General features: G+C 38.2%; 1 protein-coding gene across 2 annotated transcripts in view; it reads right to left on the bottom strand.

Annotated features, from left to right (window-relative positions):
• Positions 1–781: 781 nt before the first annotated feature.
• The window catches only part of LOC149815623 (disease resistance protein Roq1-like), a 95,639-nt gene continuing 74,356 nt past the window's right edge, over positions 782–22,064 (bottom strand). Inside the window, exons 1-3 of one of the 2 annotated variants that reach the window (XM_089990091.1) lie at positions 3,599–7,610; positions 1,668–3,113; positions 782–1,548 (exon numbers count right to left, since the gene is read on the bottom strand). In XM_089990091.1, the coding sequence (XP_089846217.1) occupies positions 1,123–1,548; positions 1,668–3,113; positions 3,599–4,918 (3,192 nt within the window). In that variant the 5' untranslated portion in view covers positions 4,919–7,610 and the 3' untranslated portion in view covers positions 782–1,122. Of the gene's footprint in view, positions 1,549–1,667; positions 3,114–3,598; positions 7,611–22,064 lie in introns of those variants that run through there. The other variant, XM_089990090.1, reaches the window with a different exon arrangement.

Genomic DNA, 22,064 nt, shown 5'->3' with positions numbered 1-22,064 from the left:
CCAGAAATCAAACATTTTGTATGGTCGACTAATTCAGAAAGTTGACATTTTTGCTTTGAAAATTTGGCGCAAAAAATTTGATCGACTAGAGAATCTGTTGGTCGACTAATAAACATGAAAAATTAAGTAAAGAGTTTTCTAAAACGATTTTCATTAACGGTTCTTTTAAAAAAGTTTTTCTAAAGAAATGCAATTGAAATATGCACTCTAAGTAAGGCTCTTACAAGAATCTAAGACATTTAATGAAATTTACATTTGCACATTTGTCTTCAAAGATTCTTCATTGAATTATTAAATTCTTGTCATTTTTCTTCATTGCCTTAGCTTAAATGCAATTGATTCACTTGTTCATCATCAAAATCTAATTCTAGAAATGTCATATATGGCTTCGTTGTCATAACAATCTTTAGTTGTAGTTAGTTTCTTGATTTCTTGAATTAGTTAATCATAGCTTGTTAGTAATTAGTTTCTTGATTTGTTAGTTAGATTGTTTTACTATTTTGTCTTTTAGCAAGTTAGTTAGTTAAATGTTATTAGTTTGTATTTAGTTAGCTTAAATCCTGTTCTTGCTGAAGCTATTAAATTTTTCTTATTTAGTTTTATTCGTACTGTTGGGTTTTGTTGTTGTTTTTTGCAGGAAAGCGTGTGGACATGCAGCGAGCCCTTGAATCTACCCTTGAAGAACCACATGAGGTTTCCTCGAAAGGTCCTTAAGGCCCACAAAGAACCTTTCAGAGAGTCCACAAAAGAGAGAAAATCAGAGATCGAAAGATGAAAAGACTCGAAACAATGAAGACCTTTCTTTTATTTTATATTTGAAGACCAAGCACACCAATTCAAATTAGTCTATATTTGGGCAAAATTACGAGGGAATCTAACTAAATTCCAAGACAGAACTGACCCAACCGTTATCCTTTCTGATCCAAAGTGCATACAGTGACATACTAGAATTGCCAATTATCCTAATTAGAGAGGGCCCCTCGGTTGAGAGTTCGGGACAGGTGCAATCATGTTGCACAACAAGAATGTAATACCGAACCTGATGCAAAAACACAAGATACTGCCCCAATAGAGTCATTCATTGATGAACCGCAGAGTAGGGGTTCACTTTGGACCCACACCTCACAGGCTGTCCTCCATGGAAAATAATCGAAATTCTTGGATATCCGTATCAGAGATGCCAACAGTGAGAAAACCGACTGTCATGGGGCCATTGTCGACTGGGAGATGCATCATCACGTAGTATTCATTTCCATTCCCTATTACCCTCCTTATCTCATTCTCACCCTTCTCTCCTAATTTGAAAATGCTACCATTCTTTACATTGTGCATCTTCAATGTCGACTGAAAGAGCGAACGACCATCCTCCACAAATTCAATATGACCAGTTGGATTTTGCATCTGATCGAAGTATCCCTCTATCCCAACTTTAACCATTATTAGGTTCAAGCCTTTGGGAACGACGAAAGACATCCTTTCCCGCTTGAATGAACGAAGCCTCAGTCTTCCTGAGATCGCGAACACTGTCAAACGTTCAAAGCTTGCCTCCTGAACAAAAATGAGGAAATCAATGAGTAACAAAGATTGTGGAAAACCCACTACCCATGTTTCAAGTAAAACCAACACGAGACTGTTTTTTCTTTTTCAAATGCCAAGGAAGTTATTACCTTTATTCTATCACTTAGAGCATCGGGAAGGTTTGTCCATCCTACAAGATACAACTCTTCCAGTCCTTTCAACTTTTCAAGGCCTGGAACATCCACAAGTTTTCCGCAACCTTCAATACGTAATATCCTCAAGTCTCTCAAATTCGAGACATCTGAGATTGTTTTCAAATCCCTGCAACCACTTGCGTAGAGAGAAAACAGTGACGGCGGAAGTGGAGGGATAGACAGCAGCATTGGGCAGTTCCTTAGTTCTAGTATCTGGAGTCGAGGGCACCTATCCAAACTTTCTGGTAGGCTGCAAACATTTTCCCCTTGGATCTTTAATGTAGTTAATGAAGACAGATTACTCAAATCAATCCTTTCTCTCCCCTGTAACCACTCACAGTCCAAGTCAGTCAATTCCTCCAACGAGTGCAGATGGAAAAAACTAGGAGGCAGCACTTTGAGACCGAGATTACCCATTTTCAGCACCCTCAAACTTGTAAGACTTCCAAAAGCATCAGGGAGCCCCGTAATACCATGGCAACCATCTATACGTAATTGCTGGAGATTTCTCAATGATTCAATTGAATTGGGCACCTCTCCAATTTTAGTACTACTTAAATAGAGCTTTCGCAAATTCTTTGCATGGCCAATTGAACTTGGCAAAGCCTCTAATCGACGGCAATTAGTTGCATCGAGTATTTGGAGGTTGGTCAAATGCCCAATGGATTCTGGAATTCTTCTTATTTCTTTGCATTCAACAAGGTCAAGTGTTTCAAGAGAACTCATTTGACAAACACTATCGGGCATAGACCTTATGCCAGTCCTACAAAGGATGAGGGATTTTAGTGATGTCAAATGTCCCAACTGTTTAGGCAAAGATGAAATTTCTGAGCATCCATCAAGGTCAAGTGTTTGAAGAGAACTCAGTTGGCAAACATTATCGGGTAGTTTCCTCACACGTCTGCAACCTCGCATACTCAAGTAAACCAAGCTCCTAAGATGGCCAATCGATTCATGAACTTCAGCCAGCCCAACACATCCATCCAATTTCAACCTCACTACATTGGGCATGCTAGTAAAATCGGTAGTAGTGATGAGATTTTCGCATGACTCCAGATTGAGGACTTTCAATTTGTCGAAGTTACAAGGATAGCTACTCTTAGGAAACCAATCCATCATGTAACTTGATCTTTGTTGATTCGAAATTTGGGTAATGTTGCCAAAAGATAGGTCGAGGATAACAACTTCCTTGAGATCAAATCCTATTGGCAATGACTCCAAGGGACATCGCCTCCACTCCAACCATTTTATTGTCTTAGGAAAATGACGATATTGTCCTCCGAGTGTGGCACGGCTCATATGAAGTAGTCTGAGATTATGCATCTCTTTAAATTGCACTGTTTTCAATCTGATGGTGCCCTCTGCTAGATGGAGAACGATGCCTTCAATATTATTTGTTCCCTAAAATGAAAAGGCCAAATCAGCCTCAGTATAGGATGTGGAAACTCCATGTGACTTTAATTTTGATTTTTGCAAAAAGAAATGCACACACAGTGATGAGAGTACGCAAACCAACACTGTGTTTGTCGTGATTGATTTACAAGGAATGGGCACCTGTATCATGTTTTCCCAATAAAAAAGAATGTGATTTTCTTAATGTAAGAAAAAGGTTTATAAAAATTACATGTGGTGTTAATTTTAAAACAACAAACCCTAAGAAAACATGTCGACATGTCAGAATGAACGACCCAAGAACCAATCATTACCACGAAAATCTAGGCTGCATAGTTGGTTCACATATTCACATCACCAATGCTTATTTTTAATTAAGACTTAGTTTTATATGACTTTTAACCATGTGATATAAACAAAGTAGACTAAAAAAATCTTGAATAAAAACTGAAGCAAAAAAAAAAAATGAAAGCATTATTAAACTCTCAACTTACTTGCATGTTTCTAAGAACGCTCAATGTCTCATCGTCTTCCCACAACCGGCTCCGCATCCCAGGTTTTGTAATGCTTTCATGTATCACGATTTGTCTTCCCATCTCTCGAATTTGGTCATGCATTTGAAATTCACATGTACGTTCATTTATACTAATCAGGGACTTGCGTTCTAAGGCATCGATATAATCTTTCGGGCAGAGCTTAGGATTGTCCTTCCACATAAGAATTGCATTTTCTTTGCCTTTCCCAATAAAAAAACATGCTATGTCCAAAAATATGACTTTTTCACTCTCTTCAAGCCCATCGTAGCTTATTTTTAACTTTTTGTGAACTTCTTTATATTGAACTTTTCTCATCTTTTTTAACATCGCTCTCCCTTCTTCGGGATTTTTTATATGAAAGAAATGTGACCCAAATACTGCTAGGCACAAGGGTAGCCCACCAGCAATAGATGCAACTTCCTCTGCAAACTCGGTATACTCTCTTGTCGGCCTACTTTTCCCAAATGCATGCCAACAAAAGAGTTGGAGGGATTGTTTGTCGTTCAGCTCTTTAAGATTATAGATACCATCTAGATTGTCTCCAGCTAGAGATAATGCACTCTTATCTCTTGAAGTGAAGATTATTCTACTTCCAGTACGAAACCAATCCCGGCTACCTGCTAGTGCACCAATTTGGCTTTCATGATCAACGTCATCAATAACCAGAAACACTTTCTTATAACGAAGTTGCTTTTTGATTTTCTCGACACCTTCACCGATGCTACTGATAATTGTTTTTTTTCTCTTGAGGACCTGATCAAGCAGCTGTTCTTGCAAGCGCATGAGTCCATTCGCTGGTTTCGCTCCCTCACTAACATTTTCAATGAAGATACAAGCGTCAAAGCTGGAAAACAAATTATTGTAGACAGCTTTGGCAAGGGTTGTCTTTCCGATGCCGCCCTTTCCCCATATCCCAATCATTCGGACTTCATCAGCTTCGATTTCCTTTTTCGTTTTTTTGGAGTCATCAGCTTCGATTTCCTTTTCCTTTTTTTTGGAGTCATCAGCTTCAATTTCCTTTTTCTGTTTTTTGGAGTCATCAGCTTCGACTTCCTTTTTCTTTTTTTTGGAGTCATCAGCTTCAATTTTCAACAGTTGCCTCAAATCAGCAATTCGAGATTCAAGACCAACTGGATATTTGGCCACATTGAGAGGGGCCTTGTCTACTGCATCTGATATCCTTTTCACAATAAGCATCATATGAGACCTTGAATCACTATATGGCACTACTCCATCACCGTATCTACGTTTTTTAGTATACTGTTTTTCTGAAAACATCCATTAACAATAGCATCACGTCCTACTCACACATAAGTGCAAGAAACATACCTGAGTACACACATTAACACAAGCACATGTATATCCACTGATGTACACGTAGAGACATGCACTCTCATTACAAGATGGTCAGTTTATAGGGAAAACGATAATAGGAATAAATGCTTTCAACTTTAAAACAATGTGTTCATTTATAAATGAGCTTATTTTAGCTTGGCTCAGTAGGTTTAGACTGCAATTCTATGATTTTCATTTTCAAAAATGAATTTCTTTTGTAAATAAGCCAAGATCGACAGTTCTAGATCCAAAACAAAACTTGATCGAGTTCAGATCAGTTTTGGATTTATATAAGAACTAGATCTGATTGGATCAATTATGAATCCAAATCAAAACTAAATCTGATTGGATCAATTCCAGATCTAGATCAAAACTAGATCTGATTGGATCAATTATGAATCCAAATCAAAACTAAATGTGATTGGATCAATTCCACATCTAGATCAAAACTAGATCTGATTGGATCGATTCTGAATCCAAATCAAAACTAAATCTGATTGGATCAATTCCAGATCCATATCAGAACTAAATTTGATTGGATCAATTCTAGATCCATATCAGAACTAGGTCTAAATCCGGCAAACTATCCTAGATCCAATCAGACAGTTTTGGATCCAGATGGGTAATGTATCTGGATTCAATCAGACAGTTTTGGATCTATATCAGAATTAGGTCTAAATCAGGTTGGGATTATTTTTGAATTTTAAGAATAAATTCAAAATGACCAAAATACCCTTATGTGTACTCGATATCCATTTTAATAAAATGGGCATATCTTTGCATCCCGAACTCGAAATTGAGAGAGATTTGGTGTGTTGCACTCATATCGTATAAGAGAATCTACTCGCTCATTGGTTTTGGTCAAATTAGTGACACAAAAATTAAAGTTTTATGAGTCAATTCAAGAAAGGTATTTTGGTAATTTTGTTAAAATATAAGAAGTTATGTAAATTAATATGAATATGCTTGTATAATGATCAGATCCTACTGTTAGATCATCTTGAGACTTGATTGCAACTAGAGAATAGTATTCACACTCGAGGTAAGGGATATTATAAGTAATTTTAGATGTAAATAAATATTTTTATGTTGCATGTTATTGTAATGTTGTGAATTAATATGATTAGCTTGATAGCTTTCAAGTAAAAACATGACATGCATAAAATTATCATGCTTGATATTATGAGTTAATTGCATATACATGTTAGTTGTGACATACAAGTTAGTTATGATATGTCTTGTGGTATGTCATGTATATTAGAAAAAAAAATTATTTGTGATAACATGTCGGTGTGTTTATTGATAACATGCATTGTGATGAGATTATGTTTAGATTTGAGTTCAATTTATTCTATTCATGTTGTATGAATGAATATATTAAGATTAACATGCATAACCCCTAAATCCCGAAAGTGACGACATGTGGCAAGGGCTTTCTGGTTCATGATCAAAGTGCAACCACTATGAAGAGTGGGCCGCCAGTGACTTAATAATGTGGATACCCTAAATCGTTGTTTGCTTTCTATGAGATAAGTGTGAGTTCTAATGTCATCATGAGATTAAAGAGTGAATCATGTCGTAATTAGTTCACGATATCACTTGTGAGAAAACTAGTGAATTACGAGTTTGAGAATGTGGTTTAATGTGTTAAACTTAGTTTATGACTAACGGTTACACTCACAGAGTGTTTGAGATTTTGGAGGACCATGAATGATTGAGAACTATCATGGTTAGAATGTAGCATGAACCATACAGAGAATGAGATTTAGCCTGACCTCTCGGCTAGCTATCGGTGGGTTTTTCTTTTTGTTTCACTATAGTGCCTGATGGTACGGGATTAATAGGAGTGTATGATTCATTGTTTAGCTAATATGTAGAATTTGAGTGTTCTATGCGAGTTGCTATGCTCATAGACAGCTATGACCGGTATAGCCGACCTAGTGATAGTTTATGAAGATAGAGTGTTTGAGAGAGTTAATGATGGTAATTAAAATATATAAACTAATGTGGTATGTCAAAAATTAAACTAAGACTAAGGGTTAGAGCCCATTACAATTGTAAGTTTAAGTATTTATTTGCTTATAATAATTTTTTATTGGGTTATAGACTCATCCTTTATTTAATTACAAATGTAGATTTCAAGCACACTAGCACAAACAGGACTTGATCATCTTCTTCTTCGGCAGAGTACATGGTAGCTTTTATTTTTTTGTCATTAAACAATAATGTATTTGTTTTTCTTTTATTATGAATGATAATGAAAAAAATTTAGTCATGTTTTCTCTGTATAAACTTTGTACTCTTTCCCTCTAAAAAGTAATATCAACCGAAATCGACTCCTGAGGTCCCAAATCAGGGTGTTATAAATTAATGTCAATACTACCACTGCTTTAACTCCAACACTGCTAAAGCCGCTAGTGACTCCATCACTAACACCATGGTCACCCCTATCTCTCTTTATCACAAATATTGTAAGTCTACTATCACTATCTCAAAAACCACTTCTGCCACCCTCATTCCCACATCCACTACTCCCACCGCTACTTTCATCTCACATTTACCCCTATCACTGTCATTGCTTTTCTCAACCCAACCTTATAGCCCATACCACTATCATCATTTAAACATCTCTACTAGCACTTGCACCACCGTGATGCATTTTACAAACTAAACAACATATGAAAAATGAGTGTTCTGGTTTTCTCTCTCTCACACTATATATATATATATATATATATATATATATATATATATATATATATATATATATATATATATATATACTATATATATATATACCACTTTTATCTATCACCTAAAAATAGGCATTTTCAGGTTTCTTTTTTTTTAAATCCTTCCCTAAAGATGTGCTTGGCATGGACGATTTGCTAGGAAAAGACACTTGGATAATGTTTTTTTGGATAAGAAATGTGATTCTTCAGTGTTTATAAAAATCATAGATCGTTGGTTTTTTAAACCTTATTAAAACCGACCTGTGTGTCAAAATCAGATGATCCAAGAGTCGATTCCTATCAAATCAGGCATGCCGATCACATTTGTATGGTTATATTTAAAAAAACGTAGAAAAAAACCCTCAAAAGCTCAATAGGCAGTTGGTAGGCCAAAAAAGTGGTGGTACAAGTGCCTACCACTTTTCTTGTCTACTGGACCTACCGTGTTTTTGAGAGAGGTTTTCATGGTTCCTTAAATCTTACTATACAAATGGGATCTACATGCTCGATTTTATAGGAATCAATTATTGAACCAACTGATTCCAACACACATGAAAGTTTTTATAAGATTCAGAAATCATTAGTCTAAAACATTCATAATTATTCAAGGCATAAAAAATCATATTTTTTATTGACAAACATAATCCAAGTGTCTTTTTCTAGCAAATCGACGTTGTCGTCGAACAAATCTGTGGGGTTAAATTTTTTAAAACAATCGGGGGACCCCTATTCGCTTGCAATAGGTTGTGGTAGGCATGCTTGCAGTGAACCTATTGTGATATTATACCACCATAACTAATGTTGATATGCACTTTGATTTATATGATCCTAAAATTCAAGCAAAATAAACAATCCTAAGATTCAAGCAAAATCTGACTTTTGGATCATGTTTCACATATTTTATATATTATTTTTATGTATTGAAGTTGCCACAAATATGATGTTCTATGTCAATTTGTGGGCATCTCAAAAACAAAATCTTACTGTGAACTAAACATGATAAAACTTTCTAACATAGTAAATAACCAACATAAGCACATCTATATAATTAGATGTAACATTTGAGGGCTAGATGCATACAAAAGAGTGTGTACGACCTTATAATTAGATGTAACATCTGTTGGTATTAACTTGATTTATGTAATACTACGCTCCAAAAGCAAAAAGCTAACTTTTGGATCATGTTTTGCATATACTGTATTATTTTCATGTAGGCATCTCAAAAACAAAATTTTACTATGAATTAAACATGATAAAACATTCTAACATAGTAAATAACCAACATAAGCATATCTATATAATTAGATTTAACATCCGAGGGCTAGATCCATACAATCAAGAGTGTGTACGACCTTATATTATCATGGTATGAAATAAATATATACGGTGTGTTTTTTTTTTTGAGAGGAGGCTTGAAAATTAATGGCTCAGAATTTTTATAAATATTCAAGCATCCAAAAATCATCATTTTTCATTTCAAATACACAATCCAACAGTGGATTACATCTGCATGGTTCTATTTACAAAAAAAGTGCTAGAAATGTGCAGTTCAAATGGTAGTTTTCATATTCTAGCAATTCTATATATAGCTGAAAAATCAATTGCTTATAGTCTAACAAATTTTCAACACTCATAAAATCATATTTGTGGAGTGAATAGACGTGATCCAAGAGTCAATCACTATTATTTTGACCATGGAAAACACATCCATGGGCCTGAATTTGGTTAAAACAACCTCACACACTGTGTTTCAATTAAAGAGTTCCTTAGTCACAAGGGCCCTCAGTGGTTTCCCCTAACCACACACACACACACACACACACACACACACACATATATATATATATATATCAACTACTATTTTCAACCTTTTTCTACAAATCCAACCTTGTGAATATGTTCTCTCTTTGCTAGGTGTTGGCTATCAGATCATGTTTTGTCATTGAAAAAGCTGGATTTTGCACAAGTAAATATTTATTAAAAATTTGAGTCGTTGGTTTTCAAGACATAAAAATCTTGCTTATGCATAGTAATACGATGATATAAGAAACTATCCTTTTAAAACCAAGTGTGTTGATTACATCAGTGTGGTCGGTTTCAACAAAAAAAAAGATAACAAAAGCAGCATGAAAATATTGGTTCACTCTAATTCTCACATTCCTATGGCCCTAGATATATATAGGGAAGGGAGGCCGTCCACCCAAAAGAAACTCCAAAATCTACAACCAATGATGATCGAGACGGCTCCCCTTCTCCAATGCTTGAGCAACTAATAGATCGGACCTTGTATATTAGTTCTTTATTATATATTTAGCATGAAATGTGCTTTACACAAAGACTTTACTACATAGAAACATGTTTTTCAAAATGTGAAAATCCATGGCTCACAATGCATTTAAAACATTTGATTTTTAGCACTTTAAAAAACACATCTAAACATTGAAAATTCACAATCCATGATCTAAGAGTCGATTTTTCTTGAGTAGTAAAAACATATTTTTTGCCAAAAAACACATGATCTAAGAGTCGATTTATGCTGAATAGATCAGATTGAATACATCTAAGATGTTAGATTGAGTCAAAACCACACTCGCATCATGTATATATAATATTCCATATTTTTCTTGAGAAAAATGCTATTCTCCGTATGAAAACATTAAGGATAGAAAACCCACTTTCTTTCCAGCCATAAATCAACCATTGTGCTACCCTATATATATATATATATATATATATATATATATATATATATATATATATATAGAGAGAGAGAGAGAGAGAGAGATGGATTCGTGCTAAATGAAATATGCGGGTCTCGAAAATTTACATAGATTTTGAATGTTATAAAAACCACCCATCTGTAAGAATTTAATACTTCAAGACCTAATCCCTATAAGATCAAGGACCTAAAAAATTTACAAATAAAACTAAAAAATTCTAGCATATTTCATTTAGAACGGACCCATTATTATTATTATATTTTGGTAGCCCACTAGGTTGGTTTACGCGGCTGGCAAGAACGTCGGTGGGTGTTCCATCTCCAATGTATTCATATGGAGAATAATATTTTTCTCAAGAAAAATGTGGAAATAATATTTTTTGTTAACAAGGCCATCTAGGCTCAGCTTGTCAGAAGCTCGAGATTGATCTTGGAATAGCAAAAACCAGCCTAACCTGAAGAGGGCTCGAAGTGGCAGGCTCGTTGACCAGCAAGGCATTCAGAGAGAGAGAGAGAGAGAGAGAGAGAGAGAGAGAGAGAGAGAGGTTACTCACCCATTTGTGTCTGTCTTTAGATTGTACCCGGAAATTTCCCCAGCTGTCGACAACGCTTTGATCCATCCATTGATCTCCTTTCGCTCTTCCTGATTATCCAGCTGTCGACAACTCTTTAAGAATCCTGATCCAAAAGGCCCTGTCTGATTCTTAACATGGGTTGGTTCTACATCAAAGAAGACGGGAATGATCATCCTTCCGCACTTCACGATCTCGGCGATCTCCCTCAAGCACCATATCGAATCGGCATAGTGCTCGGAGAAGATGGTCACAAAGAGCCTGGATCTCTGGATGTACCCAAACAGCCCATCCAGACTCTCTCCCTTCTTCAAGTCCTCATTGTCTATGAAGGCACGAATACCCTTGTCTACTAAGGCTTTATGGAGATGACCAGTGAAACCCTTGCGGGTGTCGGCTCCTCTAAAACTTATGAATACATCAAACTCCCATCCGTCTTCCCTTGATGAGGATGACCCTTCTCCTCTTTCACTGTTTTTTGCCGCCATAAGAGGAAAAGGGTGAGAACTATGTATTGAGTTTCCGCTCACCTGGGTTTTATAATGGAGGAGAAAGGCAGAGAGGAGAGGGTGGTGTATGTTCGCCCCCGATGATTCACTGAATCCCACGTCTGTGTTTGGGGGATCGAATGAGCGTCACGTATTCATGCACATGGGGCTCGTATTCCCGTGTATGTTGACATAACTTTGCATCGGACTCTGGTGTTGTTGCAAAGGCTTAATCACCCTTACTTGTTTTGCTTGCCCTGAAATGACGGTTCGAGGAAATGACAAAAATATCCTCCATTCAAAAGTTGTGAAATGACGGGTCGAGAAAATGACAAAAAAGTCCTCCATTCAGAAAGTTTGATGTTAACCATTTAAAGTGGAGACGTGCCCTATTCATTAAACTCCTACGCCATCTGCTGTAACAGTTGCTCCCATTATCAACCCAAACTTTGCCTTCGTCTTGAGTCGAGCTTTCCGCTTTGTTTTTTATCCTGTTGTACAACACACTGTCGCTTTCTCGTGCCTGCCTTGTGTTACAAAACATTCCAGTGTCTTCTCTTCATTTTTGCTGTCGTTAGGCATCATGGAAGAAAGCAATGATGCACAAACATTCCAACCAGTGCCATTAAGGCAGCGTGAGTAGCTTTTCATCTCATCATGCTATCGATGAAGAAGGCATGTCGTCTTGTGTGCCATTAAGGCATTGTTTGGTTATTGCAGGTAGATCTTGTTCTTACGAAGGTTGGAAACTTATCGATATTTGTAAGACGCTGGGACCTGTTGACAAGAATTCTTGTTTGCAGATGCTAGGAAGGGCCTCTACCCAATCAGGTATCCTACATTCACTCATTATATGCATTGTATCTCAAACCGCTGTATTAGTAACAGACTCCCGTTGTGAGATACATTTTTGTTAGTTAATATCGATTTGTTTGCTATTATGCTCAAGTTCTTCCTTATCGATTTGTAATTTATTGTGCGATATATTTATCGACCTTTTAAATAGTATGGTTTTGTATCGTCGAGTTGTAAGTTATTATGCTGAACTAGGGGTGGCAATCGGGTCTGGTTGAAGGGTTGACGGGTCGGGTTGGCGGGTTGGCGTGTCAGCATACCTCAACCCGAACCTGACCCGTTTATCAAACGGGTCGACTGCGGCAAACACGAACCCGACCCGTTTAATAAACGGGTAACCCGACACGACCGGCCAACCCATTTAATAAATGGGTTGGGTCGGGTAAACGGGTTCTCAGGTTCGCGGGTCAGGTTGACGGGTTGACGGGTCGGGTTGGCGGGTCGACGGGTTGGCGGGTTGACGGGTCGGGTTGGCGGGTTGGCAGACGGGTTGGCGGGTTGACCCACCCGCCTAACCCGTTTATTAAACGGGTCAGCCGGGTTGGCGGGTTGGCATACCCCCAACCCGAACCCGACCTGTTTAATAAACGGGTTACGCGGGTCGACCCGTTTATTAAACGGGTTGGCTTAAGCCCAACCCGAACCCGCCTAAGAGGCGGGTTGGCGGGTCGGGTTGGCGGGTCGTGTCAGATATTGCCACCCCTATGCTGAACTACCGTATCGATTTTCAATATCTTACAAATCGCTATACATATCGTTTTGTAAGATATTATATGTTTTATAATATGTATTTGTAAGATATTTGTACACAGACTTTGAAAACGTGTGGGTACAGAAACACATCGTTACACGCATGGCGGGGCAATTTTCGCATGCATATCGCTGCTCTCTCAGCGACTTCTATTGAACTCGCTTTAGAGCCTCGTGGATATTATGAGAGCGTTATCGTCAACACACATGTACAACATGTGTATTTTATTGGCATGGTAAGTGACAAGTCGATGCTCAGTATAAGCAAACATCAAACCGCACTTGCTTTAATACTTTCATTCATTAAATCGTTGCTTTGACTTGCTTAACCCTAGTGGTATCCGTTGTTATATATATCCCGATTAAATCGTAGTAAACCTATGCCGCTTGCTAACGCAAATTGATATATTGCTTACAAAACATTCCACTGTCTTCTTTTATTTGTCGTTGTTGTTAGGCATTATGGAAGAAAACAATGATGCACAAACATTCCAACTAGTTCTATTAAGGCGGCGTGAGTAGCTTCCCATCATCATGCTATCGAAGAAGAAGGCATGTCGTCTTGTGTGTCATTAAGGCATTGTTTGGTTATTGCAGATAGATCTTGTTCTTGCGAAGGTTGGAAACTTATTGATATTTATAAGACGCTGGGACCTGTTGACAAGAATGCTTGTTTGCAGAGGCTAGGAAGGGCCTCTACCCCATCAGGTATCCTACATTCACTCATTATATGCATTGTATCTCAAACCGCTGTATTAGTAACAGGCTCCTATTTTTGTGAGATAATATCGATTTGTTTGCTATTTTGCTGCAAACACAAATTGATATATTGCTTAAAACATTATTGAGCTTATCATCAAGTTGTAATAAAGACGATGTAGCTCAATCAATCGAAAGATCTGGAGAATTGAATATCTATACTTATGACGCAACTGAAGAATTGAACATCTGCACTAACGATGCACATGAAAAGAAGGGTGCAAGCATTAGACCCACTATTGACTTGAACGTTCCAGTGGAAGAAATGCAATTCAATGATGAGGTAGACTACCATGACAGTGCACATAATAAAAGTGTAGGCACCGGGAATGTACACGGAAGTACACTTGACTTGAATGTTCCAGGAGAAGAAATGCAATTCAATAATGAGGTAGATTTTGATGTCAGTACACTTAATAAAACCGTAGGAACTGGGAATGTACATGGAATTACACTTGACTCTGTTCCTGTAGAAGGAATGCAATTTAATAACGAGGAAGCTGAATATAAATTTTACAATGATTATGCCTTAAAAGTTGGCTTCAGTGTTAGAAGGTTTTCTTGGTCAAAAAATGCACAGGGTGTCTTGGTTAGAAAGACATATGTTTGTTCCAAGCAAGGTTGGAAGAAATCAATGGGAGGAGCATGCCAGAATCAAGATGTAGATGTCAGGCGAGATTGGTTTTGAGAAGACATCCGAATGGGAAATTTGTCGTGCGTACTTTAATCAGTGATCATAATCATGATTTATCTGCATCATTTATGACTCCTATGATAAGGTCACATCGTAAAGTAACTGTAGCGCATGCTGCAATGGCTGAAATAGCCGATAGCGCTGACATTGCACCAAGGAAGACGCACAATTTGTTTACCTGCATAGATGGTGGTCGCGAAAATGTGCCATTCACACCTTTGGATCTAAGAAACCACTTGAAAAGGAAGAGGACAGATAACATGAAGAACGGAGAAATATGTTGTTTGGTTCGTTACTTACAGAATAAATCAAGCAATGAACATGGTTTCTTTAGTGCAATGCAAGTGGACGAAGATGGATATGCTGTGAATATGTTTTGGACAGATTCAAAGTCTAGAGTAGATTATGAATGCTTCAATGATGTTCTTGTGTTTGATACTACAGTAAAGATTAATACTGAACAGTGGCCATTTGCGCAGTTTGTGGGAGTGAACCATCACGCACAGAGTTGTATATTAGGCGGTGCTTTTGTGTATGACCAGACCAAGGAAAGCTTTGAGTGGTTGTTCAGAGTATTTATACAGGCAATGAACGGGAAGCATCCTGAAACTATACTTACAGATGGTGATCACGCAATTGCGGCTGCAGTGCTTCATGTGCGGCCAAATGCACATCATCGCTTATGTTTGTGGCATATCTTTCAAAATGCAGCAAAGAACATAGGACACATATTTAATCAGAATACAGGGTTTGACAAATAGTTTACAAAGTGTGTACTTCATAGCGTAGACGAGATCACCTTTAAGTCAGATTGAGACAAAATGATTAAGACATACGACCTTACTGACTGTCTGTGGTTACAAAATTTATATGCAGAAAAAGAGAAGTGGGCATTGGCATATGGAAGACAATACTTTTGTGCAGGTATGATAAGCACACAAAGAGTCGAATCTATGCATGCCACGCTGAAGAAAACCATGTATTCATGTTTAACAATGTTTCATTTCATGGAACAATATGAATTATTTGTAGACGGTCTAAGACAGAATGAGCTTGAACAAGACGTGAAATACTTCAATACACGACCTCTAACTTTTGGCATGAAAATATTGATGCGACCTGCAGCTCTGTATACACTAACTGTATTTGAATGGATCAAGAAAGATGTGTTGCATGTCATGAATTGCAAAATAGAAGGACTCATGCAAACCGAGAATATGCACAAATACCATATTTTTTGTCAGGGCGAAAAGCATCAGGAAAGGCAAGAAGCACATGTCACGTACAATGTTGACAACGGAAGGGTAGAATGTTCGTGCAAAATGTATGAATTCAAAGGTATTCTATGCTGTTATGCATTAAAGGCACTCAATCAAGAGAAGATACAAGAAATACCTGAGTCTTACGTAATGCGAAGATGGAAGAGACGCGCGAAGATTGAAATGCTCATTATGGACAATGCAAGTAAATCTGGTGTTGACGAGAAGTGCCACATAGCCTCCCGTTACCAACAACTGTGTAGGTCATTCATGCATGTTGCTGATTTGGCATCGAGAAGTGAAGAAGGCTATGCATGTGTGAGAAAAGCTGCAACGGAGTTACTTGAAAACGTGGAGTTAATTCACATTAAGTCCGTTGCAGCGAATGAATACCAGCCGAAGATAGTGGAATCGAACAACGTAGGTCAAAATCATGTTTCGCTTGACACTCCCGAGAAGTTGCGCCGAAGTGTAAACATTATCTTCAACAAGTCAGTAGTGAACGTTGTTGATTATGATGGATATATTCATGAAGCGAAGGGTATCAAAAGAAAACCTGCCTCTGATCACAGTCATCGGACGACAAAGGGTGCAGTAGAATTGGTTGGCAAGAACAGGACTAAGAAACAACCAACCTGTAATAAAAAACAACAAAGCCCTTCAAATGAACAGGTATGCAAAACATTATATTGCTTCTCATTGCGTGAAGCTTGTCAAATAGCTAACTCATGTAATGTCCATCATGCAGCAATACCCTACAGAAGTACCACCAAACGTTCAAACCTACATTCCTCCCGACCAGATTTTTGGCAATGATCGTTACAGTTTTATAAGTCTTTTGGTATGTAATCAATGTTGCGAGGAGGTATGCATTTCCTGTGAAACTTAATTCAGTGTCTAATATTTTCTCTTTCATGACAGGCTCTGATGCATTCGACAGATATGTATGGGACACAGGAATCTCGTGTGGGCTATTAATTTAGTTGCCATGCCTCTTTGCATGACCCGATCTCCACAATGCCGGATTTGTTGAGAGTTTATAGTCATTTGTCATTGACGACTTGCGGTCCGTGGTTAGATTTGCTTAAATTGATAGATAGCGATTTTTTGCTTCTGCAGGAAGTCGATTGATGACATCACTGTATGGCAATTTGTGGTTATCGTTGAATAACGAACTGTGGCATCGCAGCGTAGTGATTTGAGTGCATTGTTCGAATGTCAATCAAAGCGGGATGACAAAGGTTGTTCAAGTAAGCTTTTTTGGGGCATTGAGCAAGGTTGCGCTTCATTTTATGATCTAAGTATGCTATCACCTGCGCGGTTGAAAGCCTACTTAGATCATAAAATGAAGCGCAACCTTGTTCAAAGCCCCAAAAAAGCTTACTTGAACAATGTCTGTCATCCCGCTTAGATTGACAGTTGAACAATACCCTCAAATCACTATGCTGCGATGCCACAGATCACTATTCAACGATAACCACAAATCGCCATACAGTGATGTCATCAATCGACATCCTGCAGAAGCAAAAAATCGCTAACAGCCACTACTCATAAATTGTTGTCTGACTCACAGCACAAAGTATCCAGCGATGGCAACAAATCCTTGTCCAGATGACAACACATTCGCTTTCCCGCGATAACCACAACTGGCTACGCAGGGAATGCGAACTCTACTTACGCAGCTCCAAGCGATAAGCACTAATCGAAGCTTACACTTCTTCGGCGCCATGCCTGGACGAAGAGAGATCAAGCATGGAACAAAGAAGGAATTCCGGTCAATTTACCAACTTTAGTTGGCAAAGTTATGACGTAGTGTCGATTCAACTTCTTCTCCAGCAAATCTTTCGTGTTCCCGACACCTCTAATTGCCCTTTGAAATCATTATTGTTATCTTGTGAAAAGTTTTATCCATATATTATAAATAAAAGGCTACTCAATGTGTCTTTTTTCTTCCTCACTTTATTTCTTAAGAGGTAAGTAAACCTCTTCATCTGGTACAGGGGGAACTTTGTTCGCTTTAACAGTGGAAGTACAAGTGTGAGTGGTACTCCACAATTTCTCACAATCGCTATGTAGTTCAACCCGTGGGATCTTTCTGATCCGTCGGGTTTTTATCAACAAACGTTCATTATCGCATTATACTAGTATCGTTTAACACCGCAATTCGGTGTTGACTAACACCCTTTACAAAGGCCGAGCATTGTTGCACAAATCGCTTTCCCGCGATAACCACAACTCGCTATGCAGCGAATATGAAGTCAAATTACGCAGTTCCAACGGATAACCATAAACGTTTGATTTGTCGTACAATATTCATTGATCATGTTGGTTGAGCAGTACATCTTTTAGGTCATAAATAGTCGCACAAGTACTGGAAGGTGTGTTTGTCTTCTACTTCGTGAACTAGCAACAATCAAACCGACGGTTCCTTCATAAACCTAGAGATCCGCCCTCAAACATAGAAAATTGTGGTCGGTGAGGCAGACGAAGACAGCTACATGACCAACAATGTCGAATCATGGGTATATTGTCTGCACACCATCTACATGTTCAGCAAAATACGTCTTTTTCATGCCGTTTTTTGCGATTTGTTTTTGTGTACTATATAATGTAATTTCAATATCGTTCGTTGCAATGTCCGCATTCATTTCAGTCGAACATCCACCGACGAAGTTGGGCAAAAACTTAGTCAATCACTCCTGGAGGACATCAACCGAATGCGCAGTGAATTCGTACAATACAACATGATCAGTAATTTTGTTAGTATGAAACTAGTAGCAGTTGTCTATATACGTAAGTCATGTGTACATGCGTTAACAACACCATATTTGCTGCAAACAGACTATATCCGATTTTGTTAGTTATATTAAAAGCAACGCACCAAGCCAGACTGTAAGCGTCGTCAGCCCGTATTTCATGGTATATCGGTTGTATTTTATGCTGCTTTTCATTATTGATTTAGTCCAATTGATTCGTATGTTAACGTTGGTGTTAGCAATGTTTCAATTTGCAGACTATCTTACGTTGTTTGCCATACTCTAGTGGATTTCAAGACGGCATACCTTATTGGGTTAACAGTAATCACTGCAGAGACCTTTTGTCAAGTGAAAAGGTAAGCAAACAAACCTAGAGTGCAATATTATAGCATAACAGTGCTAACAACATTTTTTCAATCTATTTGCAGATATTGATTCCTACACTCTGGCAATCTGAAAAGCATTGGGTCTTATACGTGATGGATTTACACGAAAAACAACTATGGTGTTACAATTCATTGGAAGTTGACAGTGGTTTACGGCTAGACATTTCTCATCTCGTAAGATTCCATTTATATGAGTATTGTGTCGTGTATTGGGGTCATGATTTTACTGTCGGTCGCATTATTCTCAGATCGGTTTCCTCAAGGCCATTTTGAGAGTCGATGTTAGTGAGTGGGTCTATCGCACGACATACCATGCTCCTTTACAAGATAATGGCGTTGATTGCGGCGTATTTGTAATGAAGTACATTGAAGCGATATACAATGGTGAAGAACCCTGTTTCAACGCTGTATGCCATTTCTTGGCCTCTGTTATTGGGGATTAAGTGCATGTCTATTGCTTCTACTTTACAATCTATTTTTGCAGGTTGATATACCAGGATTCCGCGAAGAACTCTGCAAAAAATTGACGTCCTTTCTAATTGCGGAGGAGAAACTGACGGAGTCGTCACGAGGATCTAAAAGGCTTGTAATTGATAAAAGATGTCTGCTCAAACTGCGTGATTGACAGTCGCAGAGTGAGACTGCGATGTATGCAATGAACAAAGACTTCTAATGTTCGAAATGATAATATTCAACATCGCTATGAAATGTTGTATGCTTAAACATCGCTTTATTGCTGGCATATGAAAAAAGTAGTGAATAAGAGCCATTAATGTCGCTTTCGTATTTTACGAATAGTACAAAGCGATACTCTTGGTGGTCTAACGTCAACTACACTGCTACCACCATGAAAACTTGTGCAAGAATTAGAAAATTTCTTGAATTTTAAATGAGGTTTTCTTCAATTATGATCTTGCAGACATATGAAAAAAGTATAGACGGATACGACAATTGCGTCGAATCCGCATCGATTCAAGACCAAGTCGTTTATGTAGGAATTGTCGATTTGTCGGTTCCTTATTCGCGAAGCAAAGTAGAACTGTGTGTTGTGTCATTCAAATATTAATGAAACGTCCTATCACCCTCCGTCAGTTTTCAAGTATATATGTCAGTTTCATTAAACCAAAAGCAAATCTTAAATAAAAATGCACTCTGCATTAATGAAATTGAACAATGTGGGCTATTCTCAATAGTAATCAATGTGATTGGACTGAATTTTTGGGTCTCAAATAAATCCACAAGTACATCCACACGCGTCCCAAGAAATTGCCTTAGGTATACATTATCGTAGGTTCAGCAATACAGCGATTTCTGAGAACAAACCTTTCTTATTCATAAGTTCACGGAATGCGATTTTTAGAAATATTGCGCAACCGCACCAAAATAACTTTCGTCGTAGGAACCACACCAAAGTATCTTTGTCCGTATAGTATTTTTCATTACTGAAGAACAACTTTACCAACATTGGTTATGCGTATACAACACAAAACTATTTCTGAATACGATTTACTTTTCGTAGAACACCCGCCATCGGAAAGAGATGAATACCCATCACCGGAATGACAGCTCCGCTGAGACCTCCTCGCTAGAGAGAGGAAGAGGACGTGGTGAAGCTCCTGCTGGCCACCCTCAGCGCGAATGCATCGACTGAGTTGTTGTCGAGGAGGAGGGCGAGAACGGTGATGGCGGAGCTCGTTAGGTTGTACAAACAGAGCAATCGATAGGTTTCACTTTACATATTTTGTCTGCCGTTCTTTTTAAACTCAATCAATTTTCTGCATATTTCGTAGCGTATTTCCGGCATATGTTCCTCCAACAAAACATGTAATGTGAAACCAATATATAACAAGAATACCCAATAACATCGGATACAAAGCTCATACAGCGTGAAAACAATGTTCTTTTTTATTGTATATTGCTTCAATATGCTTCATTACGAATATGCCATAATCGACCCCATTACTTTGTAAAGGAGCAACATCCACTCGGCAATGTCGACACCCATAAGCCCGTTAAGGAATCCCGCCTGTGATAAATGGATAATATATTACAGTCCGGTTCACCTCGAATAGCTATGATTCACCTATGGGCACAAGCTTACCAAATACATAGTGTCGCGTTCTACGCCACTGTGGCAGTCCAATGAGTTGTAGCACCATAGTTGTTATTCTAGAAAATTCATCTCGTATAGGACCCAATGGTCGGGATTTTGCCAGAGTGTAGGAAGTAAAATCTGCGAATCGATAAAATAATTTTTCATTCCAGAGACATATCGTGATGGGGATGTTACGACTAAACCTTGGAGAAGAGGTTTGTTCACTTACCTTTCCAAATTTCGAAATGTCTAGGCACTCATCATCGTTGTTCCAACAAGGTAGTGCATCTGTGAATCCAATGTCGTATGGCTTTTACCAGACGTATATCTGTTGCACGAAATAGTAAGGTTTAACCACCAAGAAACATGAGTACGTCATAAAAGCAAACAAAACAACAGCATACCAGACATACCATGAAATAAGGGCTGATGATGCGTACTGTATTGCTCGTTGGGTTGCTCTGGATGTAATTGACAAAATCACACATTGTCTGGTTGCACAAATTTATGAACTTCAAAACATACAAACCGAAACGACCTAGAAATTGATAGTGGTTAAATACTTACAAAATTACTGATAGTGTTCCCAACTGCAAATTCATCTTGCATCTGCTCGATGTCATCTACGAACTCGTCAGGGCGTTGCCGCCCACCCTTGCCTGTGGATATTGAGCTGAGTGCACCATGAGCGTGGTATTCAAGATTCGACATTGAAATTATTGTCTACAGTAAACAACACTAGTCCAAATACGACATGAAAAGACAAATGTTGACTAAACCGCTCAGACGTTTCAAAAAATATACGTCTTAAGCGCTAGTGCTGGTACTGTAGATGTGATTGTCTTCTTCTTTGTCGTCGTGCCTGGCCGTTTTGCTTCCATCGTCTTCTCCGTTGGCGCAGTGCCTGGTCGTTTCGCTCCCATCGTCCTCTCCGTTTGCTCTGTGCCTGGTCATTTTTCTCCCATCGTCCACTCCTTTGGCGTCGTGCCTGGTCGTTTTGCTCCCATCGTCCTCTCTGTTGCCG

Source organism: Nuphar pumila, chromosome 15 (assembly GCF_984573655.1).
Source record: "Nuphar pumila chromosome 15, dmNupPumi1.hap1.1, whole genome shotgun sequence".
Classification (NCBI taxonomy): Eukaryota; Viridiplantae; Streptophyta; class Magnoliopsida; order Nymphaeales; family Nymphaeaceae; genus Nuphar; species Nuphar pumila.
This window is presented reverse-complemented; position numbering and strand designations above follow the sequence as displayed.